The sequence below is a fragment of the Lygodium microphyllum genome, chromosome 1, assembly GCF_053477565.2.
Source record: "Lygodium microphyllum isolate KBCC chromosome 1, Lygodium_microphyllum_v1.1.10, whole genome shotgun sequence".
In the NCBI taxonomy this organism is placed as follows: Eukaryota; Viridiplantae; Streptophyta; class Polypodiopsida; order Schizaeales; family Lygodiaceae; genus Lygodium; species Lygodium microphyllum.
In genome coordinates this window covers 158,339,436-158,359,491 of record NC_141135.1, presented here as the reverse complement: position 1 = coordinate 158,359,491, position 20,056 = coordinate 158,339,436, and the positions used below count along the sequence as shown (strand labels likewise).

The window sequence follows — 20,056 nt, the reverse complement described above, 5'->3', positions numbered from 1 at the left end:
GTCATTACAAAATGAGATAAATGATCATACATGATACATCATACAACTATCATAGGAGTCAAGAGTCGGATGAGTCACGATGGACTCAAGAGTCAGGAGTGGAATGTGTCAATTTGTATACGATCATCAATGATACATCATAATCATCATCATTAGAATACTCATCAAGAGAGTTTGAAGATGACCCCTCGGCATCGGATGATGAGACACGTCATACTCATCCTCACTGATGAGATTACCATCATCATCAAATGATGGCTCCCTAGGCAATGGCTGTGTAACTGTAGGCAAGGGGAAAATGTCATCACTAGGCACGATGTCAGAGCTACCAAAGCCCCAGTTCACATGTGTTGGAAAACCACTCAAACTATCCCTCGTAGATCTCGAAGGGCGCCGAATGACCATGTCCTTGCTAGCAAGTGTTGCAACTCCAGCTCGGCTCCTCGCCCATGAGCACATTGACTACGAGTGTCACGAGTGTTTGCTGCTATGAGCTCTTTGTAGAGCTCCACAAAGGTCTACTCCTCCGCATCAACCTCTTGGTGTACACTTGGAAGAGTGTCACCGGTTAACTTGAATGTATCAACATTCACCTACACGCTGCACATAACTCGACATAGGATTATAAGTATTAAATTATTAACTTGTATAAAATTGAAAATAACAAATTTAAACTTGACTTAATCAGAAGGGTAAGCGTTTACTTGTATTAGACTACCCATGATCATCATGGCGTTCATCGTGCGTAAGTTAGTGCGGCAATAGACTAGCCACTCTAAATGTCATGTGCGAAGTGGATTGCGAATCTTTCTGTCAGTGAGAGAATAGGCATTCCGATTTCTCTCACATGCACTCGAAGAGCAATCTTGAGCAAGGACTCTTATGGCCAAGGGCTGAAGAGTGTGCAATACATATCTAAAATTCTGCCACTAAAAGAGAGGCTTCACAAGTGACTTTCTTTTCTAATAAGTGGGAGAAGCAAAAGCCACATGCTCTCTCTGATCCGCATAGCATCCTAGCTCCTCTAGAACTGTGTTCTGGTCATCCATGGGGACCACACGAGTGACATATGCAATGTGGTCAAAATGTAGCTCTCTATCATCTATTACTATTGGAGACTTGTAGGCCGGATGTAATAGTGCTGCAAGTCCATGGATGGGGTTATGCATCCATGCCCATCTCTCCTCTGCTAAATTAAATATGTGTGCATGTTGTGACTCCGTGATTGTTGTGCAAGTTTGTGTCTCCATCAATGCTACTCTAAAGAAGTGAACAAGGAGGCCCATGGTGGATTCCTTGCAATCACTCATACTATAAAAGCAAGTCACGGCAATCATGATCCCACAGACTCTTTGCGACAGAACTGCTCATCGAGACACAAACGCTACATGGCTTTTGCCTCCTGTCTCTTAGTGGACACCACCATTTGTGCAACAATAACCACATATAAGTAAAATGAGTTGAAGAAGGCTTCTTCAACTCAAGCATGCTATGCTCGCGATACATCGCAAGCACCTTCACCTTCACCATGAATAAGGTGACAACGTATGCAGCCTTATGCACCACCCTCTTCACGCATTTGAGCTTCCCAATGTCCTCCATGAGCAAGTCCAGACAATGACTTGCACATGGAATCCATACTCCACACTTTCGAAGGAAACTTGGTCTCAAGCAAACGACCCATGCGTTGACAATTGGATGCATTATCAGTAACAACTTGCACCACATTTGATGGGGCCACCTATAACCACATCATATATGGCATAAATTCAAAATTGTGATAAGGAAAGCTTTGGGGAAATATGAATTAAAAATTATAACAATGAAAGCAACAATCTTAAAATTTAAAAAGAGAATGTATACCTCAATGATAGCTTGCGGAATGTGGTGGTAGATGAATTTGCTGATTATTTTACGTCTCCTCTTGCTAGTGTCTACGGGCTGCGAAAGCTATGTGCCGAGTGGACACAAAACGAGTATGTTGATGATGCTCTGTTTTCTATGGTCTCTCCATCCGTTGATGAGAATGGAGCAACCGTATTTTGTCCATGTGGCCCAAGTAGTATCAAGGGCTTTATCAATTCTCTCCTTTGCATCGATCTTCTTCATCTTCATGTCATTATATATAACACCGCTCCATCCTTCACATGGGCCCACATTGGTGATGATTCTCACCATCTTTCTCCATTGCTTATGCTTTAAGACATTGAATGCAAGGTTGCACTTGATTGCCATGCTTGCAATCTCAATGTTCTGTTGTTGTTGCCTTTCTCTAAGAAAGGCAACCGATCCAAGTATATGACCAAGAGTTTGACAGAGAGAGGATTGCCTCTTTGGTACCGTATGAGCCTCAAATCTTTCCCTTTTGCTAATGCTAGAGCCAGAAGCAGGTGTGGAATCGGCTTCACTAATGTTGGAGGCCTCACTTGCATCGGTTGAAGATACACCTACATTTAAGGCTTTCTCACGAGTAGACATAGATTTGGGTGTCGTCACCGATGTGTTGAGGGATCACCTTACATGCGGTAACTCCCCCCTGTCTTGGAAGATGTTGAAGATGCTGGGGTTGCACCACTTGTGTAGTGCTTCCCACAATACTTGCATGTCCAATGGTGGGAGTTTGGACTTCTTTGTGTCCTCCACATGGATGGTATGCAACTTAAAGGCCTCATGCGTCTCGCGTGTCATGATGCCAAGGCGTCAAGGCAAGGCCCGATGGAGAGAAGAGAGTCGACACTTGTCACTCCGATCAAAGATCACGATGATGCTTGAAGAGGTAGGGGATCGGAGAAAGAGGAGAGAATGCGAGCTTTAGAGGCTTGAAAGCCCATGAGGGATGGGGTGGGGAGATGATGCTTCAAAAGGGAGGGGATGGAGGGAACTTGGAAGAACAATGAAGAGGGAGGGGATGGGGGGAAGAGGAGAGGGAAAGAGGAGATGATGCTTGAAGTGGGAGGGGATGGGAGGTTTATGCTTGAAGACAAGAGGGTGGGGATGAGCCTTGAGGAGAGTGAGGCTTGAGAGAGTGTGCAAATGAGCCCCAAGTCCACAACCCGTCCCTTTTAGCCAAATGCTGCCCCATGTCCCTGCGAAAATGTGCCAAAATCGTGCTGCATATTTGGTTTTTATCCACAAGATGGGTGGAATAAATGCGCTCAAAATCATGTATGAATTCGTATAGTATTGTACGCGTAGGTATACTACGAACCCGTCTGTAGATCGTAAGAATGCAACCATGCATTGAATCAACATCATCTATCTATTCCCTGTGTATTGGAGGACTAGACTCATATAACTCGTACATCATTAACATATTTGCGAAATATCTTGTGTTACATTAATGAATGTAACTTACGGGGAAACAACACGAGAGATGACCATTCGGGGGCCTTGGGCGCTCGTACGGGCTTCGGGGGCTTAGGAAGTAAGTGGGGACAAGGCCTTAAGTAAGTGAGTTATAAATTAGTATGACTCTTTAGAAATGGAGTTTTGGCATTATTCTACGCGTGCTTCTTCCTGCATGTTCTTGAGCAAGTTTGGGAGGTGAATCTGAAGGCTCTCGTGCTTGCCTACACCTTTGCTACCGCAAATTAGGGTTCCCTTACACTGGTATCAAAGCAGTTCAAGACTTGTTGGACGCAAGAAGAGCAGAAAACAGCGAGTCGATTTTGTCCAGGTAGAAGAATTTTTTAACGGGCTTGCCCGTGGAAGCTTCCTACAGCCCTGGTCATGGCACCGGTCAGGTTTAGGGTACCAAAATCTGCAAGTTAGGGTTTTTTGCAGCAAAAACAGCAAGGCGATTTCTCCTAGAGGCTGAAATTTGAAAAAATTGACTGTTTTGGGGCAATTTTGGCAATTTTCTGCAATTTTCTGCACTGGGGACAGAATTTCAGAAATTTCCAGCGTGCTGAAAACTGAAATTCAGCGTACCCGTCTTTGCCCCTTGTCGAGGAATCAGGCGGACACAATACGGGGAAGTGCCCCGCCTTTGTTTGCAAATTTCTTACATCTTTTTTCCTATTCCAGTGTATAGATGGAGGGGAAAGAGAGAGGGGGCAAGGGAAGGTTGTAGTTCCGGGGACGACCCTATGGTAGATCCCCATGAAACTGAAATGCAAGAAGAACACTGGGAATAATTTTTTGCTACACGAGACCAATTTGATGATTTAACTGCTCGTGTGCAAGCATAGGGGGTTCAAATGGAGTTGCTAACTCAAGCACTCACCGAAATAAAATCCCAATTAGCCTTATTGTTAGAAAGCGCCGAAAGAGATAAAGGTAAAGTAGAGGCCTCAGATATTGCATCTTCATCGAAATATGTAGATGTGACTATGCGAGACCCAAGGGAACCCTACCAAAAGCTGAGGGATAGCCCAGTGTTAAAAGACACGAAACCCCCTCAGTTTCATGGGGAGGAAAAAGATAGAAGCAAAGACTATCTTTAACTTTCTCCAAAAATGGGAGAATTTGCACAAATTAAAGAATACTCCATCACATCTTCAAGCGCTGGAGGCCAGTTTAACCTTAAGGAGACAAATAAAATATCTAAAACTTGGGCTCAATTTGAACGGTCTTTCTGAAAGAATTTATTCCTGAGAATGAAATGGAAAGAAATTGGGAAGATTGGGATTTTGTCAGACAAAAGGGAAGACCTTTGGTGACATATCTCGAGGAGTATTGTGAGATAATCCTCAAATTGGAAGGAATAGATGAATTTCAAAAGACAAGAGGATTCATAAGGAGACTAGATACAGCTTGTAAAAAGAAAGTGAAAAGGAGTTCACCTAAGATGCTTGAAGAGGCAATTAAATTTGCATTAATCAATGAAGATAATACGCGTCCAGGTGCACTCACTACTCCCACCGACACAGGCCAAGACTAAGGAATTTGAGGCCTCAAAATTTGCAGGTAAATCCAAAAGGAAAATGCCATTTCTTAAGGGTAAGAAACAATCCTTTGAAAAGAGACAAAATGTAGAGCCGAAGCTAAGTCAAGATGAGTTTGATAAGGCCAAAAAAGAAAGGTTGTGTTTCAATTGCCTATCCCCTAACCATGCTGCTTGGAATTGCCCTCAAAGAAAGAAGGGGGAAGATATAGGAAAGGATAAGGACAAGGGCAAGGGAAAAGAGAAACAAATCCATGTAGTGCAGACCTTGGAATTAAAGGGGCATGAAATGTATAAATCTTTAGAGGTCTTGCACAAGGATATACAACATAGGTGTTGTATGTCAACATCCATGTGGCATTCTACTTTTGGGCCACATGATTTACTTAGAGTGCATGGATCGATAGGTGGGAAGAGGGTCAGAGTCACGATTGATGACTTTGCCACTCACAATTTCATAAGTTATGCACTTGTCAAAAAGTTGAAACTTCCCCAACAAAAGAGCGAGCATCAATACAATTAGTTAGGTATGAATTCATTAAGTCGAAGTAACTCGACGCAAAAACTTTGGGCCACACCTAACTTTAATGAATTGAATGAAACTTTTACTAAGATCCATTTAATTGGAACGAATTAAAGATTAGAGCACCACATGGATCCACTAGGTGATTTTTCCACACAAGGAGGGCTTTGACTAAACTTTTGGAAACCAAGGACTTGTGAGTCAAATGTTAGGGTGATGTCATCAGCTTCAAGCAACAAGGTGACTAGTAGTTGAGAGAGTGATACACCAATACTACATTTTCTATCTATGAAATCAGCAAACAACATTGGGGATAGAAAGCAGCCTTGCATCACCCATATTGATTTGTATCTTGTTTGATAAATCTCTTGGGCATCTGTGGTCTTTATAGAAGTTTCCTCATGGTACGGTTAAAGGGTCTATGGAAGTCTAGAAAGCAATAGTAAAGTATGTGACCTTGTGCATTTTCTTGCTTAATCATGTTCTTAAGCTGAAAATATGGCCTAAGGTGCATAAATTACTAGAAAAAGCTAGCTCATTTAGGGGCTTGGAGAGCTCGTCCATCTATGAAGTCACTGAGCTCTACCTCAAGTGCTGATCAATATAACTTGGCCAAGATATTTCCAATTATTACAATCTTATATACTCCTAGATCCATAGGATCATTGGATTTGTGAATGGGGATAATGGTTTGCATAGTCCATGTGTGGTAAAAGTCTTCTAAGAGTATTATGCTAGAGAGATTTGCTAGAAATGGATCTAGATTGGTGTAGGTTTATGAGAAATGCTCAAAATTGATCCATGAATGGTATGCAAATCTTGTATCAAGCTGCATGGTATCTTTTCGTAGTAGGCCATGGGTGATTAGGGTTGATGTACTAGGTCTAGGGTCAGGTTGGAGATAATCATAGTTGCGAAGAAACTCATTTTCATAAGGTTGGAAAACTCATTTTATACTTGGGTGTTTCATAAACATAAGAAAGGCCTATTTTAAACCTTTAGGAAATAAACCCTACCCTAAAAATAGTTTTTGTATTTTGCAATTAACATTTATCTTGGATTCCTTTGATATAGTGATTTGGATTGTAATTAATGATTGGCATTGATTGCAAGGATTTTTTGGCCATGTATGCTTCTCCTGTATGCAAAGTTAGTGATTGCAGGATAATGGACCATGGATGGTGATGGATGGCAGTGTTGATGTTATGTTGAATGCTCATTTGTATGGTACAAAATCATGAATCATCATCAATTTGTGTTTGATACGTCACATGTAATCTATAAATCTACAAAGTCTCATATTTTCTCCCATCTCAAATGAAACCTGTTTCTAACATTTTACAAAACTTGTATGAAACCTATGAGATCGGTTCCGTATCTCTGGTTTCAAAAATCCTAGCGACTATGGGGATAATGGAGTTGATTTGGGTCTTGTAGAGGGGCTCCACAAAGATGTGCCAAATGGTGGATTAGGGATAGAATAGGTGATTGTGGCTCATGAATTTTTCTTTCTCCAACTCTCTTTCAACGTGATGCTAAAAATTAGTTGGTACAAGTTTCAACATTGCTTGATTTGGTTTTGTCGTGTTTTATGGCGAATCAAAGCTAGATTGAATTTCCAAGCTTCTTACTCGAATGTCTCCCCTAATCCCTTTTATCGTTCATCCTACAACACTCATCATCGTACCAAGTGTTTTCAGCCATCATCCTTGCCTTGGCTTGAGAAAACGATTGGGTGAGAGGGTAGAAGGGCCAATAAAGTTGCGGCCTTTGAAAATGGTATAAGGTGACCCTCAACAAATGGGCACTTTTTTGGAGGTTTTTGGAGCAGGGTTGCATTCCGTTTTGTATAAACTATGTTTTGTATGGTATAGTACTATACATTACCATACAGGCTCCATGTGTTTGAACTATATTTAAAAAGCCATTGTTTTAAAGTGGCTTGGCACACTTTTTTTTCAAAAAACGGGCCCTTTTTTGTTGTAACTTCAAACTTGTAAGTTGTCTCTTCTTTCAAACCTCATCTACTCTTTCACACTTCAAAGTTCAACCTTTCTAAGCTCTTGTCTTGATTCCTCTCTCACCTCTACCCTTATAAAGGGCAGTCTATCTTGTCATCTCATCACACTAATCAGTTTCCATCTTCTTCAGTCTCCCTCTCTTGAGCTCAAGCCTCCATTCAAGCTTGATCACCCTACTCTCCCTTTTCCTTTCCCTCACCTTCTCTTCCAAGTTCCTCTTCTCTCCCTATCCCTCTCCCTCTCCCTCTCCCTCTTTCACTCCCACTTCCTCTTCCTCTTCCTCTCCCTTTTTTTAAGCTGCACATTTTAATTGTATGTAGGCTGATTTTGTATATAATTTTTCTTGTGTTTTTTCAATGAACATATGAAGCAATGTATTTTATTCTTAAAATTTTTGTGTACATTCCATATCATACATATTTATGTATTGAATGTATCATATTAAACTTACAAACCAGCCTGTTGTGGAGCTTGATAGGAGAATGATTTGAATGGTAGTTTGCAATTGGTTGTTAAGAGCTCTCATTTTGTGTGCCTTTTGCCACCACACCATCACTCAAATTTTTAAAATGAAGCATGTCTATCTTAGACTTTATTAATTGAGATGAGAGATGTAGCAAGATTAGTTGTTTTTGTGACCATTGCTATAGCAGTAAAATGCGAAATGGTTAGCGGGGAATTCTTCAACAAGGCTGATGTTTTGTGTCACTATATTACCTCCTTTACCCTAGGGAGGAAGTTGTCGATGACAAGAGAGTGTAATGGATAAATAATTTCTGATGTAAGCATCCTCAATGGAATCCTTGGATCCATATCATAAAGGCCATTGTAGATGGCATCCTCCTATGCATGCTTGCACTCTTGAGTGAAGTGAAAAGTGATATGGTGGGTGGGTATAGCTCTCTAAGTAGTGGGGGGAGGGGGGCTGTGAGGGAAAAGGAGACGTATGTGTGATGTGCCTCAATTGCTTGAGGGGGCTAGTTAAGGTCATGTATGAGCTGGGATGTCTACGATGATCCGGATGTGTAGTCCACTATGCTGCTCCTTTCTCCATGTGGGAAGCACATATGCCCACCTAACTAGTTGTTGGAGCAAAACTAGATATGAACTAGGTGTTCTTGGGTCATCATTATACATTGTGTCTGTATTTTTCTCAATTATCTATAGTGCACAACTATGGCACTGGACACCAAAGTTCTTGTGGTCTAGTTTAGATGAGACTCTAGATTCCAAGAGGCTAAGGAGACATAGCAATTCATCAAGTCATCAAAGAACGAAGGGTGGTGCATGTATTATCCATCCACATTATGGGGGCTAGGTCCTCTACCCAAGCTCCTAATCCAATGACTTACTCAAAGATGACAAAGCTTGAGGACTCTTCATGAGGGTATGCAAGGATACTAGCCCCATTTTTTCAAGTGGTCCTTGGGATGGACCTTTATATTATCTCTTGGATGACCCTTGCTCCTTGTTTTGCATTTCTTGACCCTTTATTGGTCATTGCTCTACATCTCTAGAGAGCTTGCTGGGAACTTTATAGGGAGTTGGTTTAGGAGCCCCTAGGTGCAAGTTTGAGATTGAGAAACAAGCCATCAAGTGGAATGGGCAGGTTAAAATGGAGTGAGGGGAGTAGTGAATAGAAACTTACAGCACACACACTATTCAATTGAGCAGAAAAATAGATGACACAAAGAACTTGAGAGCTTAATTGCTTTTGCATAGTAGATAACACTAGATGGGCCCTCAAGTTGAGTGCTGTGTATGGTATTTTTAGAAAACATTGAAGATGAGCTTTTACATGGACCACTTGTGACATGCTCGTGCAATCAACACAACTGTCACAAACCAACACTCTTTTCCCTAATGATTCCTCGCTTGCTTGGCTCTTCAATGGACTAGATTCACTCCAATTGCTATGCCCTTAGTTGCTCTCATCAACTTTGACCAAGGTGCTTTGAATCTATCTTAGTTACACACTCAAATTAGTGTGTTTTCAAGCATATAAAGCTGCAACCATTGCAACGTTGACCAACATGACATTGGGAAATGCATCAATCATCTCTCATTGTTGCCACATTGCTAATGACAATAAGGAATTTGCACAAATATTAGTCCTAGGTGTTGTGATTTGTTGAATGAGGCCTCAGCCTTGATTGTCCTACAATCTTAGAGCTTTGCCCTATCCAATGCACCTTCAATTCACTGTGAAATAAAAGTAGTTCAGACCTGTAGACCTGCAGTCCATAAACCCTCATATTTAGCATGCATTTGCCATAGATTGGATGTTAAATTTTCTGGGTGAACTTGCTGTTCATAACTCCTAATCTCTGGCATGCATTTGCCTTGAGAGTAGATGCTCAATTGAATGGTTTCAATGACTAGAAAATCAAACTTGCATGTCTGAATATATTTTCCCTGATTTCTGCCCCGAATCTTCAATGATTTGGTGACCCAAAATGAGGGGGAAATTGGGGGTGTTGGTTGGAATGTCTTCAGCAAGCAATTCCACACAAAAAATGACTAACTTTTGCAAAACCCAACCACTAATCTGCTGTACACAACAAACCCTAATTCTGATCTGTTGTAAAACAGAGTTTACATACCCCAAGAGAGGGAGAAATAGGAGAAGAAAGAGATTGATTCCCGGTTGTCCAGCACCTTGGGATCTCTGCAAAACACTCTCCTCTTGTTGTTCGTTACGAGAAATCAGCAAGCATGCATCTCCTTTTGTTGGTACAATTGTCCAAACTTGGGCTGCTCCAAAAAGATGAGAGAGAGAGAGAGAGAGAGGGGGGGGGGGGGGAGGGAGAGAGAGCCCCAAATAGCCAAGATCAAGTTTCCAAATGAGTAACGAGTTGGTTTTTAATCAGATTACCTTTTTTTTAAAAGGGCTAATTAATGGCTTGATCTTTAATCACAAGCAAGCTACTTAGTGAATGAGACTTTAGCTTGCTTTAAATAACTTGAGTGCCCTGAATGAGCTGCTTATTTGGTGAAACTTTCAATATAACTCAATTCTGAGGTGTAGGCTTTCAATTTAATGAAAGTTTCGGGTTGCATCTTATTCCTTTTTCCTTGGTCTTGTAGCACATAGCTTGCACACTTGTCCACCACATGCACGATGTCAAATCTTTCACTGTAATGCAATGGTCACTGTGCCCCGAGCTAGGGGTATAAGAATTAGAGTTCATTTTCGTAAATTCATGAAGCCCATTTGTCATTCTGGTCACAGGGGCATGTCCCCCCTCAAATGATCGGTGTTAGGATTGACTTGAACACTTCAAGATAACAAGGTTTCTCTACAACTTTCTTGACTTTAATGCATGTTTTAGTATGACTACTAGAACTCCGTGTTCATGCAAAGAACGTTGTGCTCTTATGCTGAGTATTGATTATTTTACCCTTCAACATGGAATTCAAACAAGTCATGGATGTGAGGTGGAAAGTTTGATGCCACCAATCTGTTGTTGTGTTTTGTTCACATCTCAGAGCACCAGTGTGCTCTGAAAGGGATGTGACGAGCACAGGAGTGAATTCTTTTGAATATAACAAATTTTCGAGCTGGATCTAACTTGACAGAAAATATAACTCCTTTAAGATGCACATGTGAACTTTCCCAAGTTGCAAAATTTGGGATTCTTGTTTCAAGGTGTTTTGATCTATTGTGTGCATATCCCACCTAAGTTTGTGTTTAGAGGTTATCGAGACTATCACATAGAGTATGCTTAATGTTAAGAGCTTATGCATGCTAACAAGCTCATAATGTGTGAAGATTATTGCTATTGTCAAACTCATTCCTGAGACAGAAAAGCAGATGTTTTTGAAAAAAGATTCCGCTGCAGACATTTCAGAAAACAACTAAATTATCTTGAACGTTGTCAGTTGGCTAACACAAGTGGTTAATGCTCCGAATTATGCACACTTCATGTTATCCACTGGATTACTTTCAAAAACTTAACAAAAGCTGGTTGTGTGTCCCAGTTGTCATTAGGAGATGCAAGATCTTACTACCTCACAACTGCAAAAAATGAACTTGGAGTAGTCTCAGCAACAAGTGTTGCAGGTGAAATGTCCTTTCCATTATTGCTGTCTGTGTAGGGAGTTAAAATGATTGTGTGTTTTGTCTTCGTTGTGTTGGGCCAACATCCTCTAATTTCTGGAAAGTGCTATTGATTGCTTTAATTTTCTTTTACTTAGGAGTGAGCAAAGTGAGTAGGTCTTATATAAGGAATGGGAATTTACTTGCATATATACATATGCTGAACAGGGTGAATCTCTGTGGAGTGAAAAATCAAGAAATTTGATAACATGTCTCGATTCCATGTTTATGTCATTCTTTCAATTAAGCTACTATAATGAATTTTCACAATTCGGTATGTTGAGTAATGGTTAAGTTTTTTTCCCACTCATCTCCTAGAACTTTTGATACCGCACCTTGTACTGTCCAGCCATGTCTAGCTAGACTTCCAACATGAGCTTTTTGTAACAAAAAGTGATCAGTTAGGGAATGGGAGCACACATCACAGAATCAAAATCAATGATGGCTGTTTTGTGTTAGCCACAGTTCAACCAGCAACTCTTTAGATTGTGATTGAAGTTCAATATTTGGTCCTAGAGTCTAGCATTTGTTATGCTGACTCTAATGTGTTCAAATTTTGACCCTTGAAGTGGGTCATTAGTTGGCACTTTCATGATTGTTTTCCATGTTTAAACTACTTTACTTAACAATTATAATATTATGAGTGGTGATATTTTTGAGATGATAATGGAATGGCTGCTTTATTTCAAATATGCGATTTTTTGGAGCCTTTTAGTGGAAATTGGTAATTACTCGTGTAGGTAATGGATGAACATGGTTACTCTTCTGGACTTTTTAAGTGTATGTAAATCCTGGGTCTGCTACATATATAGGAAACATTTTTCAATCATTTGCTAAGTGCTAAGGTTGTGCGGAAATGTAGGAAACTTGTTTCCTACCTACAACTCCTGATTACTATCCTGCAAATTATGAACTGGAACATTAATTTGCCCTACTTGAAGCCTCAAAAGAGGCTGCCTCATGTTCTTTTGAATACAAGGAGGAGATCTCATGAAAAGGCAAAAGAAGAATTAGATCTCCAGTCCAAAGAGTCTTGCAAACTTGATGTCAAAAGCTCTCCAGATCTTCCAACTCCAATCTGATCTCCTTTAGCTTCAAGGCAGAATCTTCTTCTGCAACTTCATGTCTAGAAAAAGATCTCCATATCCTATGAAACATTCATTGTACTTGAGCTTTGATCACTAGATGATTAGGTAAGTTCCAAACGAGGTGCTTCACCTGTCCAATACAAGATTCAACAAGAGGTGATATATCTCAGTCACTAGTAGAAACAGCTAACCACCATTCTCCCTGCTAGAGAGAGTGAAATATCCTCTAATAAAGGAGCTTCTGTTAGAAGCACTCAGAGTCCCTTTGGTTATTGTCCATCCCAACTCTCTTATTGTTATATTAAAGCCTCATTTGTCCTTAATAGACTCCATTGTACTGAATTCTGTGCCTACTATCCATTGATCAATCTTGGACAACTCTGACTCCTAACATGTTTCAAAATTTTCTGCTGTCACTTTGTTTATGTGGGCACAGATCGACAACAATCTTAATAGTACTACACTGAAGTTGAACTGAGACCCAGAGAGCTGCTTCTGGTATTATGATAGCCCAAATCTTTAATTAAAGAGTTAAAGTATCTGCCATGGTAATGGAGACTTCAATGTGAACGTTAACTCTCTAGCAGTTGGGATTGGAAAGTAGTAAAATCTTTCTGATGTTCACAATGCAGGAAACAAAGATGTGGCAATCTTGAAGTATGTAAAGGTCTATGGATCTCCCAACTACAGCTAGGAAAAACTTTTATGTTTTAAAGCTCCTCTCTTGATAGAACTTCCCACCAGAAACTCCAATATCCCATGAGAGAAGCTGCATGGTCTACTGTTCGGTTTCTCCAATCGGCATGGCCACACCAAAACCTCAGGGCTTTGGTTTCTTTATGTATCAAAGTCCTATGCATTTTCTTCTTGTTAGTAGAGAACTTCATCCTCTCTATCTCCACATTTCATGAGCCATAGTTCAGACAACAGCTGCTTATAGTCCAGTTTAGTATAGATCTCGTGATTTCCTTGCCATTGTGTACTTAAATGGCAATTGCCAACCCATTGCATAACGAAGATGACAGGCAAAAGATGTAGATGGCCATATGTGCTGATGCCAAATCTTTGGAAGCAAGGGGTTTCACTCTGGTTTATGCAGATTGACCATGAAGCTCTAGGGCCTGCATGAAGGACGAGATATTTGCTGATGCTTGGGCAGATTATTCAAGGGTAAAACCATGCAAATTTACCTGGATCTCTTTGGTGATTTTAATAGACAATATTGTCCTACTAAACCAAAGTTGTGGTCTTCTTTCATCGTTTCAATTCTTTGCGTTGTACTCTCCCTTTGGCTAATCTTGTTGTTCTGCCCCATGTGGTCCTCCACACTAACTTTGCTTTGCGCTTGGATATGAATTGTTGTGATGAGCATCAAAGGTAGTTTTAGGACTGAAATGGTTGAACTCCAAAAAGCCATAATTGATTTTGAGGCCAGACTATGCATAAATCCCAAAATCAAACCCAATTGAAGCGCTTGGAGTATTTGGAAAGTTGGAATTAGCAATTTGTTGAATAGCCAGATAATCTACCAGAACTCTTTTCAGTAGAGAATTGGCATGCAATTGCTAGGTTGATCCAGAATACTGTAGGTGGGCATGCAGTTCTGAAGGGGAGGTGTGATTGCCTCTGTAGCGTGTGAGCATCTCAAACTCGGACCAAGGCAATGCAACCTTTTGCCAATTTGTGGTGTATGAATATCATTAGCAAATTGTTTTCCGAAATGGCAAAGAGCATTACTATGCTCATCAATTGTAAGTGAAAGCGTTACTATGCTCGTCAATTCTAAGTGGATCTAAACTATGCCTACATTGCTTGTAAAGCAAGAACACACCTTGGTTTTCTTTGTAAGCCTGTCAGATTCGATTTCTTACCCATGTGTTCATGAATATGTCATTGAGAGGAGGGATGTGATGAATAGTTTGTCATAGAGTCCTGCAAATAGGTTTCTGATGCATGTGTTCATGAGTTTGAAGGGATGTGATGAATAGTTTGTCATAGAGTCCTGCAATTAGGTTTATGATGCATGTGAAGTTCATGAGTTTGAAAAGAACATGGAAAGAAAGGAGAGCACCTAATCAGATGTCTTTCAACCACATTGTTGACATATCTGATGCTGTAAGCTTGGAGTTCTTTAACTTCCAATTATTCTTGGAGAATTGTGTTGGATTTATGCTTTCCTTGCACATGGGATTAAATTGTACAATGGTACAGTTGAAAGTATGATAGTGCTCTTTTCCAACCATGTAAGTCAGACACAGTCAATATGGAAGATTTCCTTGAAGGTGCCGAAAACCACTGCTCAATGGTGTGTAATCGAATTTCCGTATGCCTTTGCCATAATAATTGACTGGAGTCTGAATTATAAGGGTCAAGTTGATAACTTGTGTTCTTTAGCTTTGGTCTCAATTAATGTAATTATTTGTTGCTTGCGAGCAACTTTCCATCTAATTGGATAACCCAAATGTCTGACAATGTCACTCGGTTTGAGAATTTGTCTCAGCTAAAGCGAAGCGTATCAATTGTAGGATTCAGAAGGCAAAAGCTTGTGCGGACTTATTTGTAGCCTGCGCTAATCGAAATGTAGATGAGGAGTCCATGAGTATTTGGACTTAACTGAGGGTCATTTTTGGTCACGAAAATGGAATCATGGATGTAAGCTTGAGCGCAAGGTAGCCAGCCGCTGTCCCATGCAACAATCCTGCATATGTGAGGCTCTCTATAGAGTATGATAACGGGGTGCAGTGATATCATGAAATAAAACACTCAGTGGGCATCATGGAATTGAAAAGTCTTGGGAATTGACAAGTCCTCACCAATGATGCATTGCGAGCAATGAGATATGTGCCATTTCAGTTTCAGACCAAAATATGAGAGAGAGAGAGAGAGAGAGAGAGAGAGATTGATTTGTGTTCTACTTTTGGTGCATAGGTGCAAAAATGGTTCCAGTTAGTTGGCAAGAGATGCTTTGCCCTCTCACCAATCAAAAAGAGCTTCGCAAGGTTGCCAAGGTAGTTTAGGTTTGTGACTGTGATCTAAGATTATTCTTGAATCGCGTGCTTGTGTGGTTGTAATCCATGCTTTACCACGCTATGCGATTTTCACACCTTTTAGCATCTAATTACCTCTCTTTCTCTTCCTCTACCGCTCCCAAATTATGACATCAACAACATAGGAGTCTTCTTAAGTTGCATAAGAATAAATATGAGGAGATGCTATATGATCAACAATCAAACAAACGTGGTGTGGTGTTCACCTTAGGTGAGGTGGATATGATGCACTTCCAAAGATGGAAAATAAATGTAATGCTTTGTTGCAGGACATAATTGTGTTGCTTGGCTTAGCCTTACCAAATATGTTGAAATTCACAAATTAATATCTAACCTGAGTTCCTTATGAATTTAAGGGCTCACCTATCAAGGGATCAATGCACTTGTATCTTCTCAAGGTAATGGGCAAAAAGTTGTATTCTAAATGCTATTCAGGATGCTCATTCTATCAAAGTTAACTTGCTTCTTATCACTAGTGGAAGAGCTCTTGTTTTTCTTATTTTGAAGGTCTATCACATGTACATCATACATAAAAAGTGAAGCATTGTTAGTATCCTAAGTGTAGAGGTGCTTTTGACCTCCATTGAGTTTATTTTCTCATGGATATTTGGCGATGTATGACATTCTCTTTTTGGAAGTGTCAAGGGACTTGTGAAGTAAGAGAAACGGAAATGTTTTTTTTGAGAGATTCTTGGTATAAGTTGGCATAGCCTTCGGTGGGCTTGATTCATTTTATGAGCAAGAATACATAGCAACTACTCTACATTTGGAGGGCTCATTTAGCTCGGTCAGGATGTTTGTCCATAAGAATGGGGGCTTGTTCATGCTCTTGACTTGAGAAAAGGGGTTTGATCGACTTGAGAGAACTATTCTTATAAAAACAAAAAGTTCAGGTTTTTGATATGAGCAATTTTTGAGATTAGTTTATTGCTTCCTTGTAGGACCAATGTAATAGCAAGGATAATCTAGTGTACCAGAAGTTTGGAATGAGGAGACTAGTAAGAGTGTTGAACTTACAAAGAGTAGTTAAATGTCTTGTGATAATTATGTTCTATGTTAGTGGCGTTTTGAGCTAAGCTACTTTATATGCAATTGATGCCATATCTTTGTGCTTTGCCTTAGTGATAGACAAAGCAACAAGAGCTTTATTCTTGCTATTCTAGTTGATCATATTTTTACCAAGAAAAAATGCATAACCACTTGTTGATCTCTTGCAATAATAGGCCCCAATCAACATTTGAGTATCCAATGAGGTTTATGGCCTTTCCATGTTGATAAAACAATTCATACAAAATTTGTAGCCTTGCATCTCATAATCCTCATCATTGCATCTACATGAGGCTTCTTATGTCTCAGAATGACATGAATGTAAAGTCCAATTGAGTAACAAAGATTCCAACGAGTAATAGCAAGATAAATTATGCTTTCAACTATCTATTTATCCACTTTATATTAATAAATTTTCCATTGATTTGAATTCAATTCTTGTAACATTTGAGAATTTATGTTCATGCTCTTGGCTAGCTCCAAATATAGGGTCCCTTTGCTAATGGTTATTGAGGCAACACAAGCTCAACATTGAGGAGACATGGATGAATCTCTCATTGAATGAAGAGCTTCTCCACATTGGAAGAGGTCAGCCATGAACTATGAACTGTAATGTCTGCCTCAAGGGGTGTGAGGCCATTGTGAAGCACGAGCTACAATGTTTGCCTCAAGGGGTGGGAGCGTAGTGGAAGGGTTTGAAGTGACTTGCTAGTGGGAGGAGGATGCTACGGGTAGTAAGAGGTTGTAGCTAGTAGTCAAGAGTAGCCGTTTGTTGTTTTGGAAGAGTCGCCAGTTGCAAATGCAACTTTCAACAACAAAAGTAGGTGCTATAATTTCGCCAATAGTCAAGAAGTGTCACTAGTAAACGAGGGTGAGTTTCTAGCGGGGACTCCACAGATATGTTAGTAGAAAAACATAGGATACAACCTTCTTATCTCTCATTGAGGAGTTGAACCCATTTTTCATCCAAGCAAGCAAGCAAGCAATCAACCAACAAGCATAACTAGAATAAGCACAGTAAGCTTACCAATTCCATGGCTTCAATTATTAAGTTTGATTGGTTGAAGGCGGATTCGATGCTCCAAAGTGTGGTGTCTAATAGCTTTCACTCCAATCTTCTCAAGCTCCTATGTTGTATTGCCTTTCATGCTTCAAATTTGTGTCTCCCACGAGCAATAAGAGAGAAGAAGAGGTTGAGGAGAGGTGGTCCTCATTTCTTCATACTGAAGCATTCAAGCTACCTCCCTTAGATAGTCTCACTCTCTTGATAGCTGTAGAAGAAAAGAAGAGAGCTTCAAATTATGTAAACATGAGCTTTTTGAGTTGTTTTACAATTACATATGCAAGCGTTTCCCTTGTTGAACTTCCATGCTTTCACTTAGTGTTTTGGCTTATCCACTTTACCTTTTTGTAGTTGTGATTTAATTTAAACCTTTGGAACTTTCCCACGAACTTTACATTTTTCGTGGGAGTGAGTTGGTTGGGTGCTTACATTTTACAACACAAAATTCTTATGTGAGTACAAGAACTTACTATTAAAAGAATTCTTACTTGAAGTTTATCATGATGCCACAACACTTGACTACTGAATGCTTCATTGCTTCATGTGAACACATATTTAACCATAGTACCATGTTTTGTAGAATTGGTAATAATGGGTGTATCCTGATCATCCATGTCTTTAACTTAATGACTTGTGATGCTAGATACCTAGGCTAGCACTCTTTTCACATTTGATGGTGCTTGCAACCTTCCTCATCCATTGTTGAAGCATCAAATTTCTTGTGTAGCTCACCCTTAAAAGGAAAAACAAGGTGGACGTCCTTACTAAAGTGACATTATTTTGTTTCTAAAATCTAGTTATGCTATGTTGCGAAAAAACCAATCTTAATGTAAAGTAATTTGAAAGATTTGACATGGGAGTATATAAAACTAGTTGGAATGTTCGATGTGCTGTTGAGAAATTTAGAGTAGTTGCTTTTTTTGTGTGATACAAGGTTTGATGTTCAAACAATTCTGCGACGAGTCTATGATGTGTTGTCAAGGATAAAGTTTGCAGACTATTTCTTGATTCATGGAGGAGATTGAGTTACTAGTGTCTAACATTGTTTTTAGCGACCTTTCACTTCTATGTGTTTTTTCGTTGTGTGTAGTAGCCTCTTTGTTGACCTAAAGGAAGCTTGGATACGTAAATGGATGGCCTCCATCATCCACTCTTATAAATGTTTTTTGGCATTTCCCTTATTGTAGCTTCTTTGTTGACATGTACTTGACAATTCCAAATCTTTTGGGCTGTTAAGGACACCCTGTATTCTTGACATGGCCATAAGTGTTGCAAAAGAAGCATTTAGGTTTACCTTTTGCATGTCTTTCAAGTAGACACTTTCCTTCGAGGCCATGATAAATGTTGAATGCCTATGCCTATTGGTGTTGGATGTTCTGACATCATTCTTGAAGTCATTGATGAGTAGAATGCATTGCTTATTTCTATTCCTTGAGGTATTTGGATAGCATCATGGAATGTGATTGGGCCTTCGTCTTGCCTTCTTGCTAAGTCTAGGTGTATTCTCATCCACAAAAAGAATTCGCTAATTTATTTTTACTACAAACTATGCTGATGGTTCTTGAGTGCTTTGCTTCATTTCTTGGATTTGCTAATGTGTTATTTGGGTGATATTGTAATTCACAAAGGTTTGTATTAGTAGATGATCTGTTAATTTTGAGTCTTGCTTTATATGCTTTTCTTGTTATAAGTCTTTTTTACATGCGTTTAGTGTTGTAAGAATCGTGTGGTTGTTCTCCCTTCGTATGAACTTCAAGTGTGTGGCATTGTTGACACCATTGATGGTAACTTGCCACATTCTCAAAGTAGTCAATCCATGTGAGTATGCCTCGAATTCATAGCGTCGAGGATGATTTTTCCCTAACCTTGCTATCTATGGTTTAGTTTGTGTGAGCTTGTTTATTCATGAAGATGATTAGGGATTTGTTGGTATGCTTACTTATAGCATTATATTGGAGATTGCTTGTAAAACTGAATCTAAAGAGCATTGCAATGTTTGGTATTTAGGTGATATTGATGCACAAGTATTAAGTTTGGAGAAGTGGGATTTTGTTATGGTGAGGTTGGTTGGCTCATGGTGAGATTAACCCCATCATCCCACCAAAAGACATCACATACTCAACAATTAAAGGTGAAGGGCATGTCGAGGAAGAACTGAGAAGAACACAAGGGAGAAGCTTTCATTCTCTTATGTAGAATACAAAGTTACATATAGCAAGAAGTTCTCTAAGATAGGACATCCTCTTTTTCTATAGAGATGGCTAGACCAATACCCTTACATCC

The 20,056-nt window shown here is 39.8% G+C and overlaps 1 protein-coding gene across 5 annotated transcripts in view; it reads left to right on the top strand.

Annotated features, from left to right (window-relative positions):
- The window catches only part of LOC148041871 (Nucleic acid-binding, OB-fold-like protein), an 81,856-nt gene extending 62,874 nt beyond the window's left edge, over window positions 1-18,982 (top strand). The window contains exons 6-7 of one of the 5 annotated variants that reach the window (XR_015691676.1): window positions 11,411-11,492; window positions 15,545-15,578. Coding sequence is in view for 4 of the 5 variants with exons in the window: in XM_087683596.1 (XP_087539722.1) it covers window positions 11,411-11,492; window positions 15,117-15,229 (195 nt within the window). In the remaining variant the exon portion in view is untranslated. Of the gene's footprint in view, window positions 1-11,410; window positions 11,493-13,248; window positions 15,089-15,116; window positions 15,468-15,544; window positions 16,149-18,863 lie in introns of those variants that run through there. The other 4 variants (XM_087683604.1, XM_087683596.1, XM_087683613.1 and 1 more) reach the window with 4 other exon arrangements.
- The last annotated feature ends 1,074 nt before the right edge of the window (window positions 18,983-20,056 follow it).